The 27,257-nt window shown below is 57.1% G+C and overlaps 2 protein-coding genes across 7 annotated transcripts; both read right to left on the bottom strand.

Annotated features, from left to right (window-relative positions):
• Nucleotides 1–65: 65 nt before the first annotated feature.
• On the bottom strand, nt 66–22,943 carry BLTP3A (bridge-like lipid transfer protein family member 3A). Of its 5 annotated transcripts, none has more exons than XM_065038413.1 (21): nt 22,808–22,943; nt 15,924–16,086; nt 14,841–14,879; nt 14,287–14,378; nt 13,895–14,084; nt 13,360–13,500; nt 12,656–12,826; nt 11,738–11,915; nt 11,175–11,261; nt 10,711–10,875; nt 10,095–10,237; nt 9,218–9,359; nt 8,504–8,697; nt 6,685–8,234; nt 6,256–6,449; nt 5,624–5,775; nt 5,373–5,520; nt 4,475–4,746; nt 3,565–3,673; nt 2,939–3,030; nt 66–2,456 (listed from the first exon to the last, which is right to left on the bottom strand). In XM_065038413.1, exons 1-21 carry the CDS (start codon nt 22,849–22,851, stop codon nt 2,331–2,333), a joined length of 4,392 nt encoding a protein of 1,463 aa, XP_064894485.1. In that variant the 5' UTR covers nt 22,852–22,943; the 3' UTR covers nt 66–2,330. The 5 variants fall into 5 exon arrangements, with proteins under 5 accessions (XP_064894485.1, XP_064894487.1, XP_064894484.1 ...); XM_065038415.1 differs by lacking the exon at nt 22,808–22,943 and adding an exon at nt 18,265–20,201; XM_065038412.1 differs by lacking the exon at nt 22,808–22,943 and adding an exon at nt 16,660–18,244 and having other exon boundaries at nt 66–2,461; nt 2,962–3,030.
• Nucleotides 22,944–23,389: 446 nt separating this feature from the next.
• On the bottom strand, nt 23,390–27,171 carry SNRPC (small nuclear ribonucleoprotein polypeptide C). Of its 2 annotated transcripts, none has more exons than XM_065038548.1 (6): nt 26,810–27,171; nt 26,541–26,583; nt 26,007–26,115; nt 25,043–25,135; nt 24,404–24,508; nt 23,390–23,751 (listed from the first exon to the last, which is right to left on the bottom strand). In XM_065038548.1, the coding sequence occupies exons 1-6, from the start codon at nt 26,815–26,817 to the stop codon at nt 23,627–23,629; spliced, it is 483 nt and encodes a 160-aa protein (XP_064894620.1). In that variant the 5' UTR covers nt 26,818–27,171; the 3' UTR covers nt 23,390–23,626. The 2 variants fall into 2 exon arrangements, with proteins under 2 accessions (XP_064894620.1, XP_064894621.1); XM_065038549.1 differs by having other exon boundaries at nt 25,043–25,132; nt 26,810–27,157.
• Nucleotides 27,172–27,257: the final 86 nt, after the last annotated feature.

Below are 27,257 nucleotides of genomic sequence, written 5' to 3'. Positions count from 1 at the left end.
GAAAACACGGCAAGTGGGAAGGTGAGCACGAGGGAAAGGGGGAAATAAACCGCAGGAGCCCGTCAGGAGGTTAACAGGTTTAATTTCGTTCTGTGGTTCATAGAACCAATAAACACGTGAGTGGAAACACACTCTGGAGTCCCAGTGCTGCCTAAACCCACAGTCAGGCTTGCCCGTTGCCCACCGGTGCACACGGTGATCCCCGGAGCCGCTGCTCACGTGCGGAGCGTGCTGGGGCTCTGCTGGGTGAACTTTGCTCGTCGTCATCAGTGGAGACGCGGGAGTTTTGATCCTCCCACTCCTGCCCTGGAGAGGGACGTGGATTTTGTTTTACAGAACGTTTTACTGGTACTGGAAACAGCAGAAGTGCCTTAATTGAACAAAAGCATTTGAGTTGCTGCAGCAAATGTGCTGTGAGCAGCCTGGCCCCAGCCTGGCACGGGGGGTAGGGACACGGCAGGGGGACAGCGCCCCGGGGACAGCGCTCTGCACCTCCTGCCCACACCGGCTGGGGACGAAGCTGGACACCCGCTCCAACAAAACAGCATGAAAACGTGAACGTGAAGAAGAAAGAAACCTCCCACTTTCAAGCAATTAGTGAATAAAAGAACACCTCTGCGTTCCCCACAGCAACAGTTCTTGCATTTCCTGCTGCACACAGGCAGAGGGAGCGAGAACAGGAGCAGTGGGACGGAACAGGGCCCGAGTGTGCTGGTGCGGGCTCTGCGCAGCGGGGACGGTGTCACAGCCGCTGTGACAGGACAGGCAGCGCTGGTGTGACATCGAGCCGGTGGGGAGGTTTGTGTCACAGCTGGTCCAGGCTCGCAGGTGCCGTCACCTCCTTGCTCTCACTACAGAGCTGCTCACAGCAAGAGCCTGTGTGACCACAGAAGGTCCCCGGCCCTTCAGGACCGGCTCTTACTGCCGAGCTGCGTGCTCGAGGCAGGACTGGGGAAGGAAGCGCCCGCAGACGTTCAAGAAATGTAAAGTGCATTTTCCTCTGGAGAAGAGGCCCCGCGGGCTCCTTCCCGTCCATTGCCCAGCACACTCCACACCTGTCCTGACGGGTGACAGAAGGGGCTCAGGGGAGCAGCGACCCCGTCACTGGGGCCAGCACAGCGGGGCCAGCACAGCGGGGCCAGCACAGCGGGGCCAGCACAGCGGGGCCAGCACAGCGGGGCCAGCACTGGGCCGGGGGACCGCGAACGCCAGAGCTGGCCCAGCTGCGCAGGCACTTTCCTCCCTCCGGGTGGCAATCACCGCACGTTTGTTTTACGAGCACTAAACAGCTCGTGTGTCAGAAATGGTGCATTGACACAAACACAAAACGCAGCTGGAAAAATCCAAATCAAAGTTTGAAATAAGATGAGGCGCAGCGACCTCTGCTGTGTGTGACGGGGGGAGCGGGTGTTCGCCCCGAAGCTCACACCTCCTGCCGCAGGACACGGTTCTGCTCCCCCGTATCGCCCAGACCCGCAGAAACCACGTACCCGGTGCCTTCGTTGCCTCGGGATTTGATTCTTGCAGTTCATCAACAACATTTCCTTTTCTACTTTTTAAAATTAGTGTTTACTTCATATTTTACTAAGGTTTTCTGTTTTGCCCCCGGCACTCGCAGAGGCTGTTTCTTTATAGATCACGCCAGTCACTGAGCACAGAGTTCTTCCTCCCCGGGGAAGCAGCTCCCGAATAGGTGAGAACACAAACCGCGCTCAGCCCCAGCTCACGCCCACCGCGAGCGGCTGACGGCGGCAGCACCTTCTCCTGACCTCACATAAGCATCCCCGGTAAAAGACGGTTGAGACCAGGCAGGAACTCGGTGCTAATACAAACAAAACCACGTGGCTGTGCAGAACGCAGACGGCTCCGTCCTGCGCGGCCAGCACTGCTCTCCCCCTCCACTGGTGAAACCGGCGTGCAATGGTGTGGGACGGCGCGCACCCCAAAGAGAACACACCCAGGTCATCTCGTTCTGTGGCTTAAGCAGCTTCCTTCCCAACGAGGAAGCTGAAAGCAGCACAAACACAACACTGACCATCTCCAGATGATACAGGGGAAGGTGAGAGCTGGAAGCAGCCGTCGGCACCGCCCGCGGGCACGGAGACAACTGAGCCGGGTCTGCGGCCGAGCCCGCCCTGGTGAACAGACCGCTCCGCGCTGCCCCGCCAGCCCTGCCTTCTCCCTCCTTCGAGTTCATTGGGGTCACTGCTGGTTTCCGTTCTCCGAGGGGATCGGGCTGCAGGAGGCTGACCCGTTAGCAGCGATAGGATCCAGCTGGCCGCCGCGGTGCTGGTGCTGGGCTGTCCCGAGCTGCGGCTGCGCCTTCACCGTCAGAGCTGGAACAGGGGATTGTATTTCCTAATCTCCTGCAGAAGGCGAGTCTTGTCCATGTTGGCTTCTGCAAGCGCTATTTTCATGGTCTGAAGCTCCCTTTGCAACTCTGGCACGTCCTTTAACTGCAAGAAACAGAGGGGGGAACCAGCCCAGGAGTTGCCAGCGGTCAGCAGCCCCGCAGAGCTCCCACGCCATCTGCTCCCAGAGGAAAACCAAAGCAGGAGCCTTCGAGATGACGTAACACAACTGCGCGAAGCTCACTGACAACGTGGCCCAGGCTGAGCTGCAGGAATCCTCGCCAACCGGTGCCCGCGGCCTCCCGTGCCCGTCCCGAGCGGCGGCGCGGGCTGCCGGGCTGGCTCCCTGACCTCTGCTCCCTCCAGACCTCCCTTCTCTAGGAACGGGAGCCAGACTTGCGGGGGGCAAGGTTTTAACCCAACAACAGATTTCAGAAAGGGACCAGGAGCTGATGCTGGGCTGACCCTCACGTCCCAGAACTTCTGAGAACGCCCGCGAAAGGAGCTGCAGGCTGCCGCTGTCGGCACCGCACCACGCCCGCCAAACGCACGCAGACAAGAGGCTGCACTGTCCGGCGGTGACTCACCTGCAGCCCCCGTGCTCCCGGCACAGGCTCCTCCTGCTGCTGCGGCGCTGCCGTGGGTTCGTGCCGCTGCGCTGAGCCCTCCCCGCGCGGAGCTGCAAGCGGCACAGGAAACATTCAGGGTGGACATTTATACAACAGGGTCCTCAGGACAATAAGAGCAACTTCATCTTTTTTTAAAACCAAACCAAAATAAAATCTCATTCCTATTTGAAAATGGAGAAACTAAAGCAAGGGAAGAAGTGCTAATCTGTCCTGACCATGCGAGCTCAAGGAAGCATCAGGCAGGAATTCAGGCTGCCAGCTCACTGGTTTAGGTGTGAACCTGTTCGCCTGCGGTATCAAACCGTCCGTCCAAACGGAACACCCGGAGCAGGAACGAGAGAGGCAGGAGCGGCTGAGTCCAGAGCCGAGCGCGCAGAGCCCGAGGGAGCTGCACCGCGCCCCGACCGCTCGTCCGTTGTGGTGGAAGCGACGGCAGAGAGCAGGACCAGGGGCTGCTCAGGGGCCAGAGCCGCGCCACCGGTGGGTTCCAGCGCCCCAGCGCCGGGCACAGCGGAGCCCGCAGCCCCCGCACCGCCCGGGCAGAGCCGCCGGAGAGCAAAGGAAGTTTCCCCGTTGTTGCTGACCTGTTACGTAGAAAACTCCGTCATCCCTGCGCTCCACAATGACGTGATCTAGTGCCACGGTGATGGGAACGGGGCCGGGGGAGGTGGGGTACACCCGCGGGCTGTCATCCTGGAGAAAAGCGAGCGGAGGTTACCAGCTCTGCGGAGGATTCCCCTCGCGCCAGCGTCAGCGAACGGCAGCACCGCCACAGCTCACCAGGGTCACCCACCCCGAGGAAAAGCCTGGCTTTATTAAACCAGGCTGCATGCGAGTCTTAATCTGTGCAGAAATCTCTCCCACAGATCAGGAGTTCTGTCCTGCCCACAGTGAAGGCTGAAGAGGGACCCACAACCATGGCGCTGCTCTCACAGTTGTCCTATGAACTCCTGATTCAAACCCCTCGCCAACATTCCTGAGCCAAAAAAAGGCAATATCCCCTAGTCTGGAGAGTCTGGTGCTGCTGTGCAGCGATGCTGGTTCCTACTCGTCCTGGAGCCAAAGCGTTGCTTTCAAAAGGGTTTCATCAAGAACTTCTGTCAGTGCCCCCCTCCTAAATACCAACCAGCTCTTACATAATGTTTTTCATCGGTAATTCCCTGAATGCTTACAGAAAAGGTCAAATATTTCCCATTTTGCACAGGCACTTGGAGGAAGGAGTATTTAATTCCCTCCCTTGAGCCTGTAAACCAGGTCAAAAACAAAGCTGGGGAGAGAATCTGAATGTCAGGCTCCCATTTCCCCACAATCCAATCTTTCAACAATTCCATTGTGTTACTTGTTCATCCCTAGGGCAGTTTTCAGAAGCAAAATAAAACAGTTTTGGGAAAACAGGACCCCTGCAGGGCCCCGAGCAGGCCCACGGCATCCTGTGCGAGCGAGCTCTGCCCAGGCTGCCACCCCGGGGGAACCTCCGCCTCCCCATACTCTCACCTTCAAGGTGATTTTGGCATCCACAACTTCTATCTCCATGGGGATCACCTCTGGGATTGTTTCATCCTCCAGAAAGGGGCCCAGGTTGGTCAGGAAGGCCATGGAGAGCTCTGCCATGTAGCTGTGCACCAGCATCCGGAGGAAGCCGTTCTGCGCGGCCAGGGGCGAGTGCGCGGCAGCGCCGGGTCCCGCGCTGAGCCGCAGGCACACGGCCGGCGGGGCCCTTCCCGCCCCGGGCACCGGCGGCTCCTCCAAACCCGCACCTCCCAGAGCTGCGGGAGAAAGACCTCACACAGAACATGGCACCAGCAGTAACACAAAATCGAAATGGGAATCTTGAAAAGATGCCTGTGTGCTGTCGAGATGCAGAATGGGGTCAGGTTCACAACAGCAGTCTGAAATCATCCTTCACGTGAAATTCATCCAAATTTCAAACAGCTAAGGGTCCACATCACAGGAGCCAACACCGGAACCGGGCCATTCGAGCCCCTGGACGCATTCCTCTCTCACTCTTTAAAACCGGCCTTTGTGTGGCTTGCGCAGAGTTGAGCACAAGCTCCCCAGCCCGGTGTGCCCTCGCCCCCGCGGCAGGACCACGGGGCAGGACCATGGGGGCAGGGGCAGGACCGCGGGGACAGGACCGCGGGGACAGGACCGCGGGGCAGGGGCAGGGCTGCGGCCGCCACCGCAGCTTTGGGGCTGCTGCTGGGCTTTCTGGTGGTTGTTGTATTTGAACCACTGACAGAAAAGTTAGCATTGACATTCAGTCACACACAAAACTTACTCGATCCTAAATACACTGAACACTAACACTGAAGAACCAGTGCAAAGGGAACATCCCCTGAGCGCGGGCAGCATGAAAGCCAGTTATAGAAGACTCCAGGAGCCAGCATCTTACCCAGATAGCCACGCAGATACTGCCACATCCCCACGTTGCTCAGCTGCTCTGGAACCACGTTCATGACTTGTAAAGCAACAGATAAATCATCACCTCGTGCTTCTATTCCACAGTTCACCTCATTCATCTTCAGCACGAGGACAGACACCTGAAACAGCGAGCAACAAGATCGCCTCTTAAAACAAACACCACGACATGGCTCCAGATTCACTTCAAGACAACCTCGCAGTGCAAAGGAACAGAACGCTGACCAGCGGGGCGCTGGGGTCTTCGCTCTGCGACGTGGAGCTGTTCATTTCGGGAGACACGCCACCCTCGTCCCCCGCCGCCAGGCTCGCTCTGCTGCCCGTGTCGTCGTGGACATGAGGAAGGTGCCCTGAGGGAAGAGGTTCCAGGCTGGGTTCTGAAATGGAAGTAACAACAACTCAATTCTGGTTCTTTTTCTGGTTTTAAGAAGCCCTGATCTCAGTATCTGCCTGAATGTCACGGCCTGTCAGCCTGTACCGTCCCCAAGGAACTCTCCAGCTCCTCAGACGAATTTAAGCAAGAGAGCTGGAGTGAAAGGCCGCCACTGAAGCGCTCAGGGTGCCCTCCCTCCAGCCAGCCCTTCCTGACCCTTCCTCGGGGCTCGGTACCATCCAGCCACCCGCACACACCCGCAGTCCTGGAACACGCTGGGGCGTGCAGGCGTCACCCTCATCTCCCAGAAGCGGCACCTCCGCAAGCAGAAAGAGCCACCGCGGGTGAACCACTCCTGACTTCAAACAGGAGCGGCACAAGCAAGTTCTATACGAACACAGCGTGACTCGGTGGCCCGTGGCAGAAAACTGTTCACTGGTGGGAAATAAGCACGAAGAAGAAGATAAAGCCAAGCGCTCGTTACCAGAGTCTGTGAGCATCACGAAGCCGTCGCTGCCATCGCTGTCCACAGACAGCCCGTCCTCGGGGCCGCTCCCGTCCACGGACGTGGTGTCGAAGGAGTGCTGGGACGCCGTCCTCTTCATGGAGAAGAAACGCAGCCGGCTGCTCCCCCCGCCCGGAGTCACCGCGCCCTCCTCCGCTTTGGGCACAGAATCCCTGCCAAAAACCAGTGATAAAGGCAAAGAGCTCTGCCTCCACACTATCCAGATATTGGGCTGGACTCTGAACACTTGCGAGTCAGACTTTAGTGTTCTTAGAGCAAGCCCAAGATGAAGAGCTATCCCATCTCTAATCCAAATGACACAGAACGAACAGGAGCAGTCGGCCCACGTCTCCCCCTTCCCGCAGCCTCGCTGCTGCTGCGCGGGGGCCCAGAAGGGCGGCCACTCACCTGGTGGGGGGCAGAGAGAGCATCTTCTGCACGGTGGAGGTCATCTTCTCCCGGCTCAGGCTCAGAGCGTCCTTTGTGATAGACATGGCTTCTTTGGTGAGGTCCATGGTCACGTGCAGAGCCTCCTTCGTGGCATCCTTGGTGATATGCAGCGCACTAGACAGCTCCACCTCGATGTTCTTCAAAGGGATGAGCTCTGCTTGAGCACTGAGAGTGACGCTTCCTCTCCCCGAGGGCTGCGTGTCCGAGGCTGGGCTGGAAGGGAGGGCGGGAGGGCTGTGGGGACGGCTGCTGGGCTCCGCTGGTCCCTCTGCAGCCAGGGCTTCCACAGCTTCGCGTGCCTCCTCGACCAAAGCTTTCTCCTCTGCGCTCTGGCTCCGTGGAGCGGTACTCAGAGCTCCGTCGCTCGCGGACCTCGGGAGCCCCGCCGGCGGGGCACTGGTCACACCAGTACCCGCATTTTCAGCCCCGCTGTCCTCCGGGAGCTCCGAGGCACTGCGCACCCCCTTCTCCAAACTGCTCTCTGACCTCAGCTCCTTCTCTTCGGCCGCCAGCCCCTCCTTGCTGTCTGAAGGCGAGAGCTCCGACTCGATCAGGCTCGTTGTGTCTGAGTCAAGGGATCTGGGTTCCAAGACGGTGCCTGGTGTGGGGTTCATGAGCAGGGCCACTTCGGCACTGTGGAACATCGCTCCTACACACGCGGACACAGGGTCCACAGGACACCCGGTCACCTCCTGGGTATCCTGGGCCAACTGCTCCTGCAGCGTCTGCAGAACTTCCCTCATCCTGAGCAGCACCAAGTACTGGTAGTGGTTGAGCCGAACTTTGACGTGAACAGATGAGGACACAAGCACATGGATATCAGCAGAGGTTTCCAGCTCTTTGTCATCTACTCCATCACTAATTTCATAGTCAGATTCTCCCAAGACATCCATTGTGTCTGGGACCTTGGAGATGTTCTTCAGATCCTGGTCAGTCTTTGACCTTTGACAAAGCCCTTGCTCTCTGGAAAGGCTCTCATGCTCGGAGTGATGGCTGAAGCTGGCAGAAGGCTTCATTTTCAATTCAGAGGCAACCAGTTCCTGTCGTTTAGCTATCTGCGCTTGCCCCCACCTCTTGGGAAGGCAGGCCCAAACTGAAAGAGGAAACGGGTCAATAAAGCTCAGGGCTCTGCCCTTTGAGCTTTCAGCCCCCTCAAAGTCCAGGGAAAGCTCGGTGAAATTCACCGACCACAGATCTTCAGAGGCAGCGGTTTTGTGCAACAGCCGGGGAGAGCCCGGCCGCTTCCGAGGCCTGCCGTCCACCTCGTACGCGTGGCGCAAGAAGAGGGTGTGGAGGAGGCTGAAGTTGTCCTGAGCCCGTGGGAACTTGGTGTAGCTGGAGTGGAAGAATTCTGAACTGGCAAAACGACGGAAGAGGCCCTGGAGGTCCTGGCAGGCGCAGAAGGGAGCGTGGCGCGTGTTGGTGGCAGTCACCTCCGACGCGCAAACGCAGAGGCTCTGTGGACGATCTGGATGGTCGGCGACTTTCTTCTCCACGGGGATGTTAAGCTACACAGAGGAGAAAGACGTTACAAGTAAAGCGGCGAGAAGGAACTTTAACAGAGGCTTTTCCTGGCCATTTACGCAGAAGGTCAAGCTGGTTTACTGCCCATAGATCCAACTAAAACTAACACGAGTGGCAGACAGAAGAAAATTAGAGAAAGGCAGAGGGTTTGTTCTCTCGTTCTGGACTCCAGCTACATCCTGGTCTCATGTTCCTTCCACAACAGGGAGGGAGAGAACACTAGAGACTGGGAAAGGAAGGGAGCAAACGGTACCTTCAGCCGAAAGCCATCCAGTCGAACATCAACATGCTCATCACGCTTGCCTGAGTCCTCCAGCTTGTAGATGGCTTTGAACTGCTCCAAGCTGCGATAAAGATCCAGACAGAAGAGATTTATCCAGAGCACGCTCGCTGTGTCCAGGGTAAGCATCAGGCCGTTCAGCTGTGCATACAGGTTTGGGCAGGGAACTGGAATGAAACAGCATTGAGACAGGTTAATAACATCAGAAAAGGCACTTGGGTGGTCTGCGGCTCAGTGTACAACCCGCACCGACAAAACCAGCGTGGAGGGCTTCACCGGCTGCCGGCAGAGAGATCTCTGGCTGCGCGGCAGCGTGGTGCGGCAGAGAAACGAGCTGCACCAGCTCTCGCACCGCAGCCGCTGCAGGCACCCACAGCCCCCGACCGCCCCGCCGCAGAGCCCGTCAGCGCGGCAGAGCCCCGAGAGCTGGGCAGACACAACTGGCCCTTCAACACGCTCCTGGATATGGTGCTTTGCAAGCACAACTTTGCCTCCCCGTTCTGCACTGGGCAAACTCCATCCCGCCTTCCCATAGGCAAACGAAAATAATAGAAAGGCAAACATCAGAAAATGAAACAGAAATGGACACCTGGAGAATGTGTAACAGGGTTAACACACCTGGAGAATGAAGAGTTGGTCAATTATGCAAGAAACTTATGAAAGAAGGTGCTAACCTTGGTGTATTACCTGGAAAGTCCTGATTGTCTGGGAAGTAATACTCTGTGAATTCGATGTGGATGGCAGAGACCTGATCCGGACACTTGAGGAATTTTCTGCTACAGGAGAGCAAGGGGGAGGGTTTCTTGCTCTGCTGACCAGCCGTAGAGACCTGAAAACACAGTTGTGCAGAATTCGGATCTGGCAAAACGCAGCGTCCCAGTAGCCCTGCAGTCTCCTCTATTCAATCCTCCTCATCTTCACATCAAACATACTCTGCTTTCATGTAAAAACAAAACTTTCTGCTACCTGCTCACATTGCCAGCTCTTCTGCTTTGGGGGAATTTGGTTCTTTGTCTCCTGTCACTGTCAGCAAGGGCCATGATAATCAGAGTTAGGTGACATGAATGAACAAAACTGAAATTTGTTAGAGCTTCCTTCCAGATTAACAGCATGTTGGTAAGTCCACGGCAGTATCCGGTACCGGTTACGCTCTTCAACGGTTACAGGGTGTATGGCCCGGCCCAGCCTGGTGATGCTCCCTGTCCCGGGCCAGAAAGCACGAGGGGAGACTTATCCCTCCTCTGCCACGAATCCATACCCTCACCACTTCTCAAATGCATGACATCCTTCACCCTGGGCCTGCCTCATGCTCGATGCAAGGCTGGATGTGAACCGAGCGCAGACGCTCTGTGGCTGTGCGTGCAGCCTCCTCTGGACATGAAAACTATCAGCAGGTCATGCTTGGGTTAAAAGTTTTACATGCAACACAATAACAGCATTTGGGTTCTCCGGGCAGAGTTTTGGCTGCCTTGGATGACATGGGATTTGCATGATTTATTTACATATCAAGATGTTGTTGTTTTTAAACGACACGGACACCTCCAGACGCTGCTGAGATCCTGACCTGGTGAACATCCAAGTCATCCACTCGAACGACCACGCAGCTGGACCGGAGCCGGTGCCAGGGCGGGTGCCGGAGCCGCGGCAAACTCGTGGGAGGTTCCCGGCCCCTCTCCAAGGGACTGCTATGAGGACTCGAGGAAGCATCTGTGGGGATGGCAAAGCAGAACCAGCGGGGTTTTACTCATGTTCTTTGCAGCAAACTTCACCACCAATACCAACACGTATGTGCTCGCAGAGCCAAATTAACAGCCCCAGAATTAGAAACAGATGGGCAAGGAAAAACAACTGAGGACTTTTGAAGGAGGAACACTGTGAAAGACGAGTCTGCTCTAGCAAGAGAACACGCTCTCCAGCCAGCCTTTAAGTATTTAATTTTTGCTTTATATGCTCACTGATGGACAAACTCAATAAACAAGCCAGAAAAGTGACCACTGCCATGGTCCATTCTTGCTGCAGCGTTATTGCAGCGTTAGCCACCCTCCTCCTTAGTGCGCTGGGGATTCCTGCAGCAGCGAATCAGCCCGCTGAACTGGGGAGAGGCAGCTGGAGACAGTGCTGGATGGAGCAGAACTGTCACCATCTCCTGCTTTACTGGGAGCCCAATCAGGTCCCATTACCTGGTTTCCTTTTGAATGGGGAAAGTGGAGTCCTGGCGAACGCAGGGTCCATTTCTTCATAAAGCTTCTCAATCTTGCTTTGAAATTCACTGACCAACTTCTTTGCCCACTGGCCCCGTGTTTCCATTGCTTCGCTGTACCTCACCCAGTGCTTGCAGGCGTCTCCTGCAGGAAAGGAAACATCCTGGCTTTAGAACTGGGATTACTGGACACACACAACCCTCCTGTGCCCCCAACATATGCAAATCTGTACAGCATTCCTCTTTATTGACATCAGATCTGGAACACGCAATACGCGGCATATTATGTGCTTGTGAAACACGTGCAGGCTTTCGCACAACTGCCGGCACGTGTCCCGAACCCGGGTGCTGGGAAGAACGCCGAGGTCGCTTTTCCTCGATACGGCATCACTGTTGTTCAAACTATGACCCCCTCCTGGAGCCGGGGGGCTGCACGCGCCCTACCTGCCCTGTGGAAAGGGTAGTAGTCGAACGCCATCCTCCTGAAGGTCAGCTGCATGGCGCCGCCCAGCATCCCGTGCTTCAGCGCTCCTGCGGAAAGCAGAGCACAGCAAACACGTCAGCTCTGCAAATCCCAGTCCTGCTTCGGGAGAACTCAGAACAAAATTACTGACTGACGGTCACTGTGGCTAGTATTAAGGTATCACCTATTAGAAATCCTGTCCTAGGCAAGGAAAAGGACAACCGACTGTAACAGGCCAACAACTGACATCATAAGAACCAGGCCTAGAATCCCAAATACCAAAGCACAAGATCCCATTGCTTCCCAGGCCCCCATCATACAAGAACCAGCACTTGTGTTTCCAACACCTGCTGGTAGGGCCAGTGAAATAAAGACAACAAAACTCAGCTAAGAGGTTGGTAACAGCAGCTCGGGAGACAGCGATACACAGATCAATTCTAAAACATCATGGGATGGATGAGGCAAATCCTCAAGGGGAAAATCCTCCTTCAAGACAGAAGATGGATGACTGGATTAACGTTCGTCCCGGTGCTGCTCCCGTCACCTGAGTCCCGAGCGTGGCTGTCGTCGCAGACGTGCAGGTCCAGCCGGGAGATGAGGAGGTGGTACGATGACTCTTTCATGTCGTGCTTATCGAAGTATTGACCGATGCTACTTGCGCTGGCGCTGACCCCGAACGGCTGAGACCAGGACTGCGGGGTGCTCGGGGCGGGCGGTGTGATCTGTTGGAGAGACCGGCTCAGTGAGAACTAACCCAGATTAAAAAACACAAACAGAAAAGGGAGAGAGAGCGCTTATAATGCCATTAAAACAACTCATGCAACCTTCCAGACTGCAAGGCACCGATTTATAGAAATTGAATTGGGAGTCCAGAAATCTGGATCCTTTCCTGTGTTCTCATGAGCAAAACGCTCTGTGGTTCTGCCTCCTGTACATCATGCTACCGTTTGCTTCTCTTGAAATGCGCCTTAAGACTCCTGGACAGGAAGGGCTAAGTATCCCCGATCCCCCCGTGATGTGCAAAGCCCTCCTTCCCCAGAGCCTCCCCAAACAGCCATACGCCCCTTCCCTCGTCCTGCCTCTGAAAACATCTTTGTCCTCTGCCCTACGTATTCGGTCTGTGACGTGTCAACCATTTACTCAGCACAACATTTTTACAACAAAGAAAGGTCAGGGTTGCTGAGAGAAGCAGCTGTTCTAAGGTTCTCATACGCTGCCAGGCTATAGGCAAACCAAACAGCAGCTGCAAAAATCAAGAGCTCTCCAGAGCATCAGGAAGAAAAACAAACCAAACAACAACAGTGCAATTAGTCGCCATTGTTTTCCCTTGAGTGTCACAGCTCACTCTGGTTTTATGTCATAATTCCTTACACCAGTCCCGTCCCCCAGAGAGAAACTGTCTCTTTCACCTTGTCTTTCCCTTTCTCCTGGCAGACCAGCATCCAAACCACGGCTCACTCACCTGCACAGACTCCGGAGCCAAGCTCTTCCTCTGCTGGGCAGACTTCTCCATGGCTTCGCTCAGCGACTCTGCGTATTTCATCATGGCCTTCAGCTGAGAGTCTGTCAGCACCCAGAGCAGGTCGTCCAGGAGAAACATCAGCTTGGACGCCATCACATTGCAATCTCTGGTCTGAAAATACACAGACGTTCTCAAAACACACAGAAGCTGTAGCAGAAACCAGAGATGCTGCTCTGAAACTCATCCAAGAGAAAAGCTAACTCATCTGGGGGATGCCCACAGGACCTCCTCTGAGAGAGTCAGTAGCGAAAGCCACCTCCCCTTTAGGAGGCAGATCGCTCACCGGTTTAAAACAAAAAAGGTTTATTTTATTTTTTTAATGTATGCTTCTTCACATTTCCATTGACAGCTAAAAATAAGGCTACCAGGCTTAAATCTCCCAGTAGAGAGATGACAGCTCTCTTTGAGATGCTTGAACCAGTTTAAAAACTGACTGCATACATGTTCTCCTCCCCGGGAAATCAGCTGCCTTGACGTTCGTAAGAACACAGCTGCTTCCCACAGAAAACACAGGGCGGTACAGCAGCTTGCTCTCAACATTCGTGAAGGGAAAGAGCGGCTGCTGAGGAACGCGGGCGGAACTTGGCATCGTCACCGCACCCGCAGCGGGGCTGCATCCTGCAACGAGCGGGGGCAACTCTCACCCTCCTCTTGAGGGAGATCTGGATCCTCCCCTGGTTGGTAATGAGCCTCAGAGGGGTAGTGACAGGATCCTGGTCGCCGTTGTCAGTGGCATCTGCTTCTATCCGCAGTGTCTGCCAGGTGAGCTCTTTGAACGTCAAAACCTGCCCAGAAGAGGAGAAATAGGAAGATGCTGAGACTTCTGACAACTTCAAGGGTTACACTAAGCACTTAGATGGCGACGAATGAAACAAGGCCACAGAAAACCATTCACTCTACTTTTCTTCTGTGATCCCAGTACAAAAATGAATTCATGCCCCAGGTAACATCTCTCACGCTGAGTTTAGAACCAGACAAACCACAAAGGTGTTCAGAGCTGCTCCAGTTCCACTCTCAGGTTGGAAGAGCTCAGAGAAAGCTCTGGACACAAGGCAGCTCTCAGCCTCCCTGTTCCAGCACTCAGCAGGCAAGCTGACCGACCCCCCCGTCACCGTGCGGGCACTGAGACACCAGCCTGAGCACCCCGAGGCCCCCGGGCGCGTCAGACCGGCTCCGCACCTCTCCGCGCTGCGGGTCGGTGATGCGCGTGAGCCGCAGATCGCTCTGCTGCCAGTTCGGGTTGACGCTGTAGCCTTGGAGCTGCCAGAGCTCAAAAGAAGCGTGAAAGGCCTTGGAGTGAATCTTGATGGTGATGGAGTTGACAACGATAAACATCCCCTCCACGACCTTCTCAGCAAAGCCGTATTCACTGCAAAGAGAAGACCCCTCAGTCATCACCTGTTACAACAAAAGGCCTGGTAGAGGCGAGCATACAGAGAGACTCCAGGGTTTACAAGCAATACCAGAGCCACTTAAACCCGAGCGCAGAGGGGCCGGTGGGTAACCGAGAACAACGGCCACCCACACCCCAGGAGCGCACCAGAAAGAGACCCCGGGGCTGGGGCTCTGACCTCTGACCGGCGGCAAGAGCAATGGGAGACTGTCCGTTGGGCGGCCGAGGCTCTTCGCACGTTCGCATCTCCACCTCCACTTTATCCAGGTACTGTGAAGACAGAACATGGGAGCGGTGAACACAAGACCCAGGCTCAAGCTCAGCCTGCCAGCCTTAGCTCGGAGACTCCAGGGCAGGGATCAACAGCTCCGGAGGCTCCCGCCTCTCGCGGAGCCTCACGTGTTCAGGCTCCCACAGCAGCAGTGCCAGGATCGCTGGGTAATCAGAATCCCCAGAAGTGGGGGAAAACAAGCAACAAAAACCAGGCACGAGGTTGCCCTGGGCTTGGCTGAGAGCTCAGCCCAGCGCCATCCTGCAGCGAAACGTGGGTCTCCTGGGAGGTCACAGCGCCAAACAGGACTATCTCAGAGCTCCCTTCCCCGTGTGCCCAGCATTTCAGACAAATGGAAACTGAGCATGCACTTCACAGCTTCCCCTCACAGAACTCTTCTCCAGTAGGAGAAATTAAAGAGAGTGAGGAAGAAAAGGAACGAGCAAGAGAGGAAACGTTACCAGGCAGATCGGGTGCGTCTTCAGCTTCGTCCACTGGATCTGAAAAAGTGAAGCTGAGGTCAGGAGAGTTACCTTCGCACTGGAAAGTTCTCTGAGCAACGACTACAGTGACAACCACCGTGTGCTGCCATACCCAGGTCAAACAGGCTCACACAGACAAGTGGAGAGACTTTCCAGCCAACACCTATAAACCCGGCTTAGATCTCACCTATCATCACAAGTAACAGATACTGCGTAGCTCAAATTCTGATTTTTCCTATTTCTTTATGGAGAACATCCTTGTTGCTGCTCCTACGGGAACTCCAGTAACTCTTCTGAAGACTGTACACAACCCAAAAAGATCCGTTTTATTTTCCCACAGCAACATTTATTCTGCAGTTCTTGTAGGAGGGAGAACAAATGTTGTTACTAAATTAAGCAGATCTGACTCTAAAAACAGAGCAGATCAGATGAGCAAGACAGGCACATTTTTATTATCACTTGGCAGGGCAGAATCGTATTTCTTTTATAGCAAGTCTCTTCGATACACTGAAAACTCTTGGATTCATGTAACACAACTATGGTTATTACCAACTGAGATTAAACAACCTGGCATTTCATATAAACTGGAAAAAACCAATTCTTTGCTCTCAAAGCACAAAGGGGAAGAATTTGTAAGAGGAGCTCAGTGTGCAAAAGTGCCACTGCAAGTATCTGCAGGCTTGACACAAGCAGGTGCAGCGAAGCTGTGGGACTCTGCCACAGCTCTGGGTGTCAAAGGAGCGGGTCCAGAAAGCCTCTGCGCAAATTCCTGGAAATCCATCAGGGGCAATTAACTAGAGACCTCAGTGCTGGCTTAGCAAGGCCCCTGCGCACCTCCCTGCGCTCTCAGCACCCTCAGTCTGCCCGCCACAGCAGGGCAGGGCGCTGCGCTAAGGCGGCCACTGGTGAGGCTGCTGCGCCCACCCACACCTCGAGCGCAGCGCCCGAGACGCGTGGACTGAATCGCACCGCGTTCTCCATCAGAAATGGCCGGGTGACAAAGCAGCTGCCGAGGGAAGGTGCCGCCGCGCCGGGGGCCGCGGGCACAGCTGCTCCGCTCACCCGGATAGACGCCTTGTTGCAGTAGACGCGGGTGATGGCCAGCCAGGTGGGCAGCTCCAGGACATTCTGCAGCACCTCCTCGTCCAGCTCCAGGTTGGTCAGCTGCCCCTGACCCTTCAGCGTGCTCAGGTTGATTTTGTCTGGAGACAGATTCTTGGTAAACCTACAAGAGAAGAAAGAGAAGACTATAAAGCCAAGCCCCAGAAAAGCCACTGAGACTAGAGGAGCCTTTAGAGGCCAGTTTAAGAACCTGTTTGCTGCTTTTATTAAACTCTTTCTGACATTTTTAAACCCAGGGCATGTTAGTCACTCCAGAAAGAAACAGTCTTTACACTTTGACATCTGAAGGACTTGTTTGTTTTTTGTGTTAGGTCACATTCGGGTCCTCTCCTGCGCACCCCATGGCTGCCCTGACTGCGGTTCCCCCGCCCGGCAGCCGCTGTCCCCCCTCCCTTGTCTGCAGCTGGAATCTTCAGACCCTTCACGTGGCTGAGATTTGAACGCAATGGATGAAGCTATCCCAGCAGGGCTGCCCAAGAGCAACGTATTCCGGGGCAAACCTGGAAGCCTCTGGCTTCATTAGGAGCACTGCGATCCCTGAGGAAGCAGAACCGGCTCGGGGGGCGCGGGATCGGAGGCTGTGCGAGCCAGCAGCACCCCACGGGGACGGCTTCTCCACCGCCCCGCGCCTCCGTGGGCACAGCGTTCCAAGCTGCAGCCTTCCTAAGTGACTCACCCACCGCCCGAGCCAGGGCTGGCTGCACACTCCTCCACATAACTAATTCTGCCCAGAAAGTGGAAGAGAAAGAAAGCCCCCATTGTCAGCGCAGGCAGGATTAGTCTCTCAGTCAGTCACATGCTGCCATTCTCCCTCTTTCCCTGCACCAGCAGCGTGGGCTACTCCTGCGACGGGCACAAAGGCCATTCTGAGCAATGTCACTGCGCAGAGGGCAGGAGGGACCAGAGCGACGCTGCGGGACGGCGGCTGCTGCGGCATCGCGGGAGCTGCGGCACAGAACCGGCCAGGCACGGGTCAGCCAGCCCGGGGCGTCCTGCAGGAAAAGCGCCTCTCCACAATGACCGTGTTGTGACGAGCGAGTCCGACAGACGGCAAAGAGCCGCTGACGCCAACCCCACGCCACTGACGCAGCGAGTCCTGAAGAGGAGGGTGGCACAAGCTGCTCGTGCGCTGCTCCCGGCCGCCGCGGAGACCTGCCGCCTCAGCGGCCTGACCAGGCCACCGCTGTGCCACGCTGTCACCCCGGCTGGGCCCAGCGTACACACCGACAGCTGACTACAGACCAGGTTCATTACACACCCGCCTGCGCCTCAGGCTGACGCATTCACTTGGAACTGGCTGCTCCCTTTAAGCAGAGGCCCGTGTTCACACACGCCCGGGAAGGGCTGCACAGGGAAAGCAGAGCGCGGCCACGGCTGCTGGGGGCGCAGGGACCGGCCGGCGACTGTGACGGCTGCGTGCGGAGTCCCACTGTGAACACACACAGACACTGCTGAAAATGAGACCAAGCACACCCAGAGGCAACACACGAGCACCCTTGTCTCACGCTAGCCAAGCGGCTCTGCTGAAAGCCCTTGTCCTCTTGGCCACTGGGGACTGCAGACTAAGAATAAAACAAACCCAGCTGGGCGGGTAGGTAACACAAAGCGCCTGGCACCGCCGGGCCCCGATCGGCTTACGGCGGGACAGGCTGCGCGCAGCCGCTTCCTCACGCTCGCAAAGCAGGATCAGACCCGGCTCAGGCCTCATCCCGGGCTCAGCGCGCTCAGCCGGGGAAGCTGCTTTCAGCTGCTAATGCGGAAAAAAGACAGAAGGACACGTCTAAACCCGGGAATTGCTTTTACCTAGTGCGTATGTGTATCAAAAAACCCAGTAACGCAGCAAAAGGGCATCAGCTGTGAAACAGGACACTGGTGGAAAGAGTGGTATGAAACACGAGCTAGCTCACAACAAACAGGTGTTTGTGGTCACCGCCAGGGAAAGGCTGCAGAGATCCCGCTGACCCGGTAAGAAAGGCACCACGAGTACTACCGGACTCCTGCCCATGAGGCGCTCTAGGTGCACCAAAACGCACCGTTCCAGCCCGAAGGAGGTCACAGAGCCCACCCGAGGGGACAACAGGAGCTGCAAGTTTTCTGAACAAAAATCTAAGCCAGAAACAGGCTTTCTCCGTTAAAGTGCACACCCAGAACCCCTGAAGCTGTGCCCATCGCCAAGTCCCCTGCTCCCGGTCCCTCCTCCTGCAATCTGAGCTCTTCAAACAGAATAATCTTCACATTTAGGGCATGTGGGTACATACAACATGTGGGAGACGTGGCTTACAGGAGGAAAACGGAGGCGGTGTGCCTTGAGCTCGGGAGTTCCTCATTACTTGAAAGGAGCTCGGTGGTCAGTGCCAGGCGTGGCAAACGCAGGGCAGCGGCTCAGAGGTTTGGCTGGCAGGCTCGCGCCATCCACACGACCAGCAGGAGCATTTCTGGCAGCACGGACTGCTGCCTTCGGGAAACCTCAATGGAAACGGTAGCTCTTTGAAAACTGACAGTGTGGGATATTTGCACTTCTTCATTTTCAACTGGATCAGAAGTCACGTAGCACTAAGCCGCTAAACTCAAACGGCAGCGTTCCTTTTGAGCTTGCCGGGATCACCACGACAAAAGCCGAACCAGAAACCCTTTGTGGAATCGTCACTGCAGAGTCATGAGAACTAATTAGCGGTGCACCAGTGACCTTGATTTTACTTAATGACACGCAGCATCTATGGGCAGAAGCAAGCGCCGTACGGGCTGCAACGCGCGCCCCGGCTGCAGCGGACGGACAGACCCCAGACGCGCACAGCGGGAAGGGCAGCGTGTCGGCGCCGTCGGAGCACACAAGCGATACCAGCGGCTGCAGACGAGGCTCTTGACTCCATGAGGGGAACAGCAAAGGACGACACGGAGACCTTCTGGTTTAATTTGGAACACAAATACATAATCTAAGCAACTATGGCAGGACAGAAATTAGACTTCGAAACTCCCCCTGTATTCTGGCCAATGCGGATCTGCTCCTCACCCAGAATCTTCCCAGAGCCTGGGCTGGGCAGGTTCTGGACAGGTCATTTAACAGGATTTCCATCTTCCATGGGAAGACCTTCTCCAATACAAACCAACCCCTCTGTGATACAACATCTCTCCTCACATTACATCTTCTTTTCTCAGGAGCCAAAGGGCACGTTTACTTGGAAAAAGGTCCATGGCTAGTAAGAGAGGTCAGTGACTTCCAAACACAAGAGAACTTTCAAGGGAGACAGAGGCAGGAGCTTCAGCGGTGAGATTGTGTCTGAGGATGAACCAAAAATAAGATCGGAGGAAATAAAACTGGGCAAGTGATCAAAACTTCAGTAAAACGGGAAAAACCAGCTGCCTCCATGACACAGGAAGAAGAAGTAAAAGCCCTTTCAGGAAGAAAAGCCGCGTCAGCCAGGCTGTTGGTACGACCGTGGAACAACGTTCCTGGTGAGCGCACCCGGCGCTGAGGGCGCGCTCAGAGCTGCACGAGGAGACCAACGCCGAACCGGCACAACGTGGGACGCGTTTATCGCGGCGCTAGAGGGGCCAGCACTGACCCAGCCGTACCATGCCCGCTCGGGAGGAAGGCACTGAGAACTTAAGGGAATCTCATCAATCCCAGGCTCACCAACTGTTTAAAGATGGAAAGCATCACATCTCATTAACAAAGATCAGCCACCTCCACCACTCCAGGCCTGCGCACAGCACCCTGCGCCCCACACGGCAATGGGGCTTTCCCTGGGGACAGTCCCGGCGCAATGAGCCCGGTGACCTCGCCCGGCTCCAGTTCCACCGTAACTCCGTGCGCTTCCCCGGGGCCGGCTCTGCGCACCCCGACAGGCTCCCCGGCGCCCGCCCGGACGTGCCACTGCTGGCTCCGCACTCCAGCTTCCCCTCTTCCCAGCCTTCAACTGCGCTGAACGAGCGGCCGCACCGCTCACCCACCCAAACCAAACACTGAACGAGCGGCCGCACCGCTCACCCACCCAAACCAAACACCGAATGAGCGGCCGCACCGCTCACCCACCCAAACCAAACACCGAACGAGCGGCCGCACCGCTCACCCACCCAAACCAAACACCGAACGAGCGGCCGCACCGCTCACCCACCCAAACCAAACACCGCCTCGCAAGTGCTGCAAAACATCTTCATGCTCAAAACAAACGAGTTATCAGCTCTCTAGGCTCCGACTTATCTACTGCAATACAAAACTAAGGTAACAAGACCTTGAAATTCCAAGCTAAACTCACAAAGGAAAATCAACATTTCTAAAGAGATCAGGAACGAGTCCGCACTGTTCCACAAAACAGAGAATTCCGCATCTTCACGGCCCCGTCCCAAGCAGAGGTGACACTGGAAAACTGCAAAGGCTCCAGACCAGGTGCACCCACCGTCGACTGACTTGGTACCGGGAGGCCTGTAAAGCAAACCAGAAAGAACCCGAAAGGAGAGGCCGGGGTTTTGGCAGGGGCTGAACTCCACCTCGCCGAGGAACTGCTTTACTATTTCCAGCTCCTCGGCTGGGAGCTCAGCGGCGTTTAAATGCCAACTGCCCCGTGCTCCGAAACCCGGAATCCAAACCCGCGGCGGCCGCCAGGGAATTTCCCAGCACTAAACCTCACTCAAACATAACACACGAAAGAGAACTAGGAAGAAACGTAAATAAATGCACGAGTCAGCAGCCCCACTTCCCTGACTCTAGGAAATTATTCACCCTGCGATCAATCAGCACTTGTGTTTCCAGCCTGCAGAAAACGACAGGTCATTACATAATTCAGACTCAACGGAGAAGCTGCAGAGGCGGCCGGAGCTCGAGCAGCCGGGGAGAAAGGAGGCAAGGGCAGCGGAGCCGCTGAGCGGCCCCGTTGCTGACGCCCCGGCTGGGGCGCCGTGGGCAGGACCCGCGGCGCCGGAGGAGCCGCCCGCCCGCGCCCTCCCGAGCGCAAGCGCTGTTCATTCGTGCTGCAACGGGAGTCTGCTCAGCGTTCCAGAACCAGCACAGAGCCCAGTGGAAGTGGCTGCAAACACCCAGCACCCAGCGGCCGACACACGCTCCATCAATCCGGATTGGGTTGTTCTGGCAAACTGCAGCGCAGCAGCACTGATTTGAGAGATTACTCTCTGTGAAAGGAAAATGTCACGTCCTGTTGTGCACACACTCCCCTTCCCTGCCCGTCTTGAACAATGAAGCCGTAGCTGTTTATTTCTTTACCCCACAATAGCCTGGGGTTCTGTCTTTCCATCAAGAATTCCTCAATATTAACATTTTGAACAGTAAAAGAAGCCACAGCTGCCCCTCAGCGCTTGAGCACGCAGCACTGCTGCAAAATGCTTCAGGACAAGTGAGAACTAAACAGACCGGAGAATTCAGACCGTAATTCCTTACAGCGATTTCCAGATTGCAGCATTTAGCCAAAAATCTAAGCCCTGAGGTGGGGAAAAAAGGGCTCTCTGGCTCACAGAACCCCCCACGCCTCCACGGTGGGCAAACGATGCGTATCGGGCACCACGAGCCGCCCTTTGCCCGTCCCCAGGGCTCGGCACGGCAGCCCGGACCCCGTCCCGGCCGCGGAACCACCGCCCTGCCCCTCTGCCCGTCTGTTCCGAGGGGCGGGACGGGTCCCCTCGGGGTAACAGGTCCCGCTGCTGCCGTCCGGCCCCGGAGCCCAGCGCCACCGAGCCGCGGGCGACGCCGGCTGCAGCGCCTCGCAGCCCGGGAGCGCGTGCTGCTGCGGGGCAGACGAGGTCCAGGAATTCTGAAGCACAACGCAGGCTAAGCCTTGTAAACCACATTTGCAGCTCAGCTCCATCAGCACCCGCAAAGCCCGGCTTTACAGATCGGCACCAGTGCTGGACACGCGATTCCCTCCATCCGAACCGCTGCTGAACCCGCCACCGTCTCCCCCATCTCGCTGTCTCCTGTGACTGTTGCTTGCAAGTTTCCAGATGGAACAGGAACAAAAACACACCCCATGCAGAAATGACTTCACGTGAAGAAATAACAAAAGGAACAAAAAATTATTTCACATGCACGTTGAAATCAGAAAATAAAGGCACATTAATGATTGAGTAGCAAAATTGTTCCAGGCAAACGAGCATAGCTGAGAGAAAGACCCAGAGGGAGCGCGAAGCTGCGGCGTTCAGAGGAAACAAAACCGAAATGGAAAAACATCACCGTTTTTATGCAACACTAAACTGCGGGCAAAGCGCGTTTCTGAGAAGCGTTTAGCAACGGGGAGGATGCGCCTGCGGCCGGGAGATAACGCGGCCGGCTCTTCCCGCGCCCCGGAGGGGAACGGGCCCCGGCGCGAGCGAGGCCGCGCACCGGCCACGGGCCCCCCGAGCACCTGCCAGCGACAAAGCCTCAACGAAAGCGACCACCGAGCGGCTGAGCAGCCGGGCCGGGCAGCCGCGCCCGCCCGCCCGCTCCCGAGCTCCGGCCCACCCGCTGCCCGTCCGGCAGGAGCTGCGGCCCGAGGCCGCCCGGGCACAGCGGCCCCAGGGGCGCACACCGGCCGCTTCCCCCGGGGGCACCGCGGCAGGAGCCGGGCCCGCGGGAACGCCCGCACCGGGGGCACCGGCCGGGCTGAGGGGCCTGAGCCCCGCGGGACGCGGCCCGGGGAGGGGGCGCCTGGGCCCGCGCACGGCGAGACGGGGACGGACCCGCTCCCGCCGGGCCCCCGGGCACCCCCGGGTTCTCGGAGACCCCCGGCGCCAAGCCCCTCCCCGGGCCCGGCAGCCCCACGGCGGGCCCTCGGCGGTGGGTGACGGCCCCGGTCCCCCCAGCCCCGCGCAGCCCCGCGGGCAGCGCCTCTCACCGGGAAAGGTGCTTCAGGATCTGCTTCTTGATGATCCCGGCCATGCCGCGCGGGGCCGCCCAGCGCCGCGGCCGCGGGGCCCATCGCCGCCCCCGCCCCGCCCCGCCCCGCCCCGCCCGCAGCGCCCCCTGGCGGCCGCCGGGCCCATCGCCGCCCCGCCCGCAGCGCCCCCTGGCGGCCGCACTCCACAGGCGGACCCCCCCAAAATCGCTTGTTGGTTAGGCGCAGGCTTGGAGCCGCGGTGGGAAGGCACGAGGCCCACAGCAGCTGGGGGTCACGCTGCCGTTTTGTATAAAGCACTCCCAGGTCAGCCAAAAATAAGTTTCAAAGGGTTTTTTTTCATTAAAATTGTTAGATATAAAACAATGTAACCAGTGAGGCTGCTTGGAAGAGAAAACATAAGTTTCAAGTATTTGTGTGCTACTTGGTTTCCACGTACAACTTCATCAAAGCCCCGTGCTGATGAGCACTAATCGCCGCCGATTCCTTCCCCAGCGCTGAGGATGGGGAGGGTTACAGCCCCGCTGTAACGCTGAAAAACACGTCGGTCATCGGCCACGGAGAGACACCCGCAGTCAGGTGTAAACCAGCATTAACGTTTTATTGTTGTTTTACCATTCAACGGGGGAGGGAAACTACACAAACAAAACCCGGTACAAAAGCACCGGTGCGGGTGCAGGCAGGTCGAACCGTCTGCGATCCGACAGCAGCTCTCCCCGCACGCCAGTGTGATGCACAATCCCAGCGACTCGGGTCTGCGGCGGCTTATCGTACAGAAGAGGGCGACGCGAACAAGAAGAGGCGGCTCCGCTTCCCCCTTTATCTGTCTGGACGGGTCATGCCCGGCCGCGTTGGCACCATCATGGGGCGGGAGGGGGGTCTCATCATGGGGGGACCCGGCATCATGGGCATGTGGCCCCCCATGGGCGGGCGCATCCCGGGCGCTGCGGGAGAGGGGACGTTAGAGCCCTCCAGGTGTTCCAGTCTCTACCTCGACCAGACGCGCCCTGAGAAGCCTTCAGACCCCAGTCAATCACAGCACAGCAGCTCCGAGACTTCTCAGTTTGCCTTCGCAGCTCTCAGAAAACTTTCTACGGTACATTGTTTCTGAGACACATTATCTTAAAGACGTTTTAAACAATAAAATCCATTTAGCGCTGAAGTGTACCCCTTGTGCAAAAGTGTAAGCACAGCCAACAGAGAGCTGCTAACCAATTAAATATCGAACTGCTACAACTAGAAGTAGAAAAGCTACAATTTCCCAGAGCAGCTGTAGAGAGGGGCCAGTAACTCAAAGCAGTAAAGGAGCTGAATGAGCAGCTGTAAGGCTGTTTTGTGTCCCACCTCGCAGAGCACAAAGGACGAGCTCACACGTATATAGTACCCGCGGACTGAAATACTTGCCCAGCTTGGCGCGCGGGGCCGCCCGGCTGCGCTGCGTCCCACACGACGTCCCCGGCGCGCGCTGTGACCGGAGCGCCCCCCGCACCCCCGGCCCCGCCACAACGCTCCGCGAGTCGGAACACCGACCCCAAACCTCCTCCAAACCAGGCCACGCAGCACCCCACGGCCAGACACCCCCACTCCCACACTTACCGGGTCCAACCGGCATCATTCCTGGCGGGGGGGGGCCCATCATCGGCATCATGGGGGGGCCGCCCATGTGCGGGGCCGGCATCATGCCCGGCCGGGGGGGTCCAGCTGCACACAGACACATCGGTTACACGCCCGTGCGTCACTCAGCCACACCGTGCAGCGCAAGCGCTTGCTGCAGCTCACAGGACGCTTCAGAAATCGCGGTGTCTTAGACTGGTTTCAGTTTCAGTTTCTACTCTCACTCCGAGTGCCAAAACAGTGCACTGGAACGTGCTGGCGCGGCTCCAGCTCCGCACACGCAGAGCGTTTCCAGCCGCAGGACCCGCAGCCGTTTGCCGGCTGAAGGGCAGAAGAACGTTATAAATCCTATTCTATTTCAAACAACACAAACCCCACCGTGCTGGAAGTTTTAACAAAGCTCTCTACACGGCAGCTCACACGCAGCCTATTAACGTACTCAACGCTACTAAAGTGAGACAAACTAGAGGTCAGGACGGTTGCTGAAACTCTCAGAGCATCCTCTTACATTGTGATATTCTTAGCTTGACTTCAAGCTAAAAGCACTTTTCTTTACAAGCCCAGGAAACGCGACACAGCTCGAGGCGCTGCCCTCCCACCCCAAAGCGCGTGCGGGCTTACGGATGCTGGGCGGAGGGGGAATCATGGCTCCGGCGGGAGGCGGTGCCGAGAACGGCGTCGGTGGGATTTTCCCTTGCTGAAATGCAGCCGCTACATTGGGGGGGAAAAGAAAAACAAAAAAAGGAAAGAAAGAATCCCAGGAGAAAAAACCAGTTACTAAGCAGAGGAAGCTCCTTTGTCAATCGTCCTTCCCATGCCACGCGGTCAGAGCGTCCTTCACGTCATGCTGCGCGCTCGGGCGCTCTGACTCCGGAACAGATCCCTGGTTCGTGCTGCTTGTCACGGCGGATGCACCTGATACTCTCAAAGACAATTATTACAGTAATTCCTCCAGCCGAGACTAGAGAGCTCCTTGATGAATGTCACCTAACAGGAGGGCGAACGGTAAAGACACCGCGTGATTCGCAGCTGCAGCTTTCACCTGGGATCGTTAGGTAAAGACATGCCAGCTCAAACTGGAAATAAGGCAAGGACCTGGGGAGGTGAGGAAAAGCATGAAAAAGTCTTATGGGAAAGGGAAACGGAGAAATTCAAAAGACTGCGACGGACTAGAGGAAAGGCAAAAGATGGGAAGGCTGGAAGTACCATGAGAAAAGCAGGCACAGGGACATGGAGTGAAACTGTGCCAGGGGAAGGCCGGATGGGGCACTGGAGGAGGTTCTGCACGGAGCGGGACTCGGTCACGAACAGGCCCTCAGCGCAGCGGCCGCGGCCCCGCGTCTGGACGACGCTCCGAGTCACGCGGTCCAGGTTCAGGCGGGAGCAGGGAGTTGGACTTGACGACCCCCTGGGCCCCTTCCAACTCCAGGTATTCCACACGACGTTTTCACCCATGATTCACAGCGCAACGACGCACAAGGGGAGTGAGGAAAACACACCAGGGAGGTATGAAGAAGAGCAGCGGGAGGAAAGGCAGAGGAAGTAAAGGGAGAGCGATCCAGGGCCATGGAAGGATTAGCCTTACTTGTTTTATCAATCAGGCTCTGAGCTTGTTCCTCCATCCATTTCTGATAGTAGTCTTTCACATTCTCTTTGTGTTTCCGGCCACTGCAGTGGGTTTTTCTCACAGAGGGCTGAGAAAGAGCAGGTAAACCCAAAGCTCAGACTATATCACATAAAACCAAAGATTACTGGGAACTGTTGTATAATTTTAAACCTGTGCAATTTAGCAGCATAAAACAGGTTGGTTTGTGTGAGCAGCGCGGGCAGGGGTGACGTGCAAAGCCTTCACACGAACTCTGAGCGCACAGGCACAGGTTTAAGCAGGAGGGGCTGCCCTGAGAGCAGCTGCCGGGGGAACCTCCGCAGCACCAGGGGCACTGCCCTGCGCTGCTGGCGCTCAACCCCCGCCTGCCCCTGCTCCTTTTCTGCAAAGGAGATTAACGAGGCCAAGCAAGCAGGACGTTGCGATATTTCGAGGAACGTGCCTTTAGTCTGTGTACGTTCCGTTTCTACGCACTTGCTACTCTGGCGGAGCCGATGCGGCCCGGGTACTCACCGAGTCGTGGGTGAGGTACGTGTCGCAGTAATCGCAGTAAAACCTGAACGGGAGAACTCTTGTTACTACGAAACCACAGCGCGCGGTGCGGGCGGGAGCGCGGGCGGGCCCGGGGACGCGGCCCCGCGCCGAACGGGCGCCCGGGGCTCGGCCGGGCAGCGCCCGGGACACCCGGCGCCCTCCCCGCCTCCCGCGGACCGGACCGGACCGGACCGGCCCGGCCCCGCCCCGCCCCGCCGGCCCGCCGCCCCGGCCCCCGCCGCGCTCACTTGGGCATGGTGCTCCCCGCCGCCCGCGCCGCCAGGAAGTGACGCACTCGCGTAACGACGCCTTCCGGCGCTTGACCCGCGGCGGCTCCCGTAGCGCGGCGGCGCGGGGCGGGCCCGGCGCTCCCGGGAGTCGCTCCTCCGGTCACCGCTTGTTCCCAACACACCGGGCGCGGCGACCGCGACCCCGCCGCCGGCGAGGCCCGTCCCGGGTGTTGTTTCCCTCTGGAGCGCGGCCCGCGGCTGCGGGCCCTTGGGAGGGAAAGACCGTTAACGTAACGCAGCAGTTTGAGTCGCAACCCAGGGAGAGTTTATTTACATTGAAATATTAACGTATAGAGGGCGGCGTGCGAGCCTGTGAGTGCCCCGGGCGAGAACGTAGCGCCGCGTGACGCCATGGCAGGCGCGCGCTCAATGCGCGCACGTAAGCACGTGCGCGCGCCACCTCCAT

Source organism: Columba livia, chromosome 22 (genome assembly GCF_036013475.1).
Source record: "Columba livia isolate bColLiv1 breed racing homer chromosome 22, bColLiv1.pat.W.v2, whole genome shotgun sequence".
In the NCBI taxonomy this organism is placed as follows: Eukaryota; Metazoa; Chordata; class Aves; order Columbiformes; family Columbidae; genus Columba; species Columba livia.
The sequence above is the reverse complement of the archived record's forward strand: the minus strand, read 5'-3'. Positions and strand labels throughout refer to the sequence as shown.

Coding starts and splice junctions, on each gene's coding strand:
- BLTP3A (XM_065038411.1), bottom strand. CDS start 16,742: ATGGGGGCTTTCTTTCTCTTCCACTTTCTGGGCAGAATTAGTTATGTG. Junction 12,827..13,359: donor AGATCTCCCTCAAGAGGAGG/GTGAGAGTTGCC, acceptor GTGTATTTTCAG/ACCAGAGATTGCAATGTGAT. Junction 9,360..10,094: donor ATGACTTGGATGTTCACCAG/GTCAGGATCTCA, acceptor CTGTGTTTTCAG/GTCTCTACGGCTGGTCAGCA.
- SNRPC (XM_065038548.1), bottom strand. Junction 26,116..26,540: donor CGTACCTCACCCACGACTCG/GTGAGTACCCGG, acceptor GCTCTTTCTCAG/CCCTCTGTGAGAAAAACCCA. Junction 23,752..24,403: donor AATGATGCCGGTTGGACCCG/GTAAGTGTGGGA, acceptor CCTCTCCCGCAG/CGCCCGGGATGCGCCCGCCC.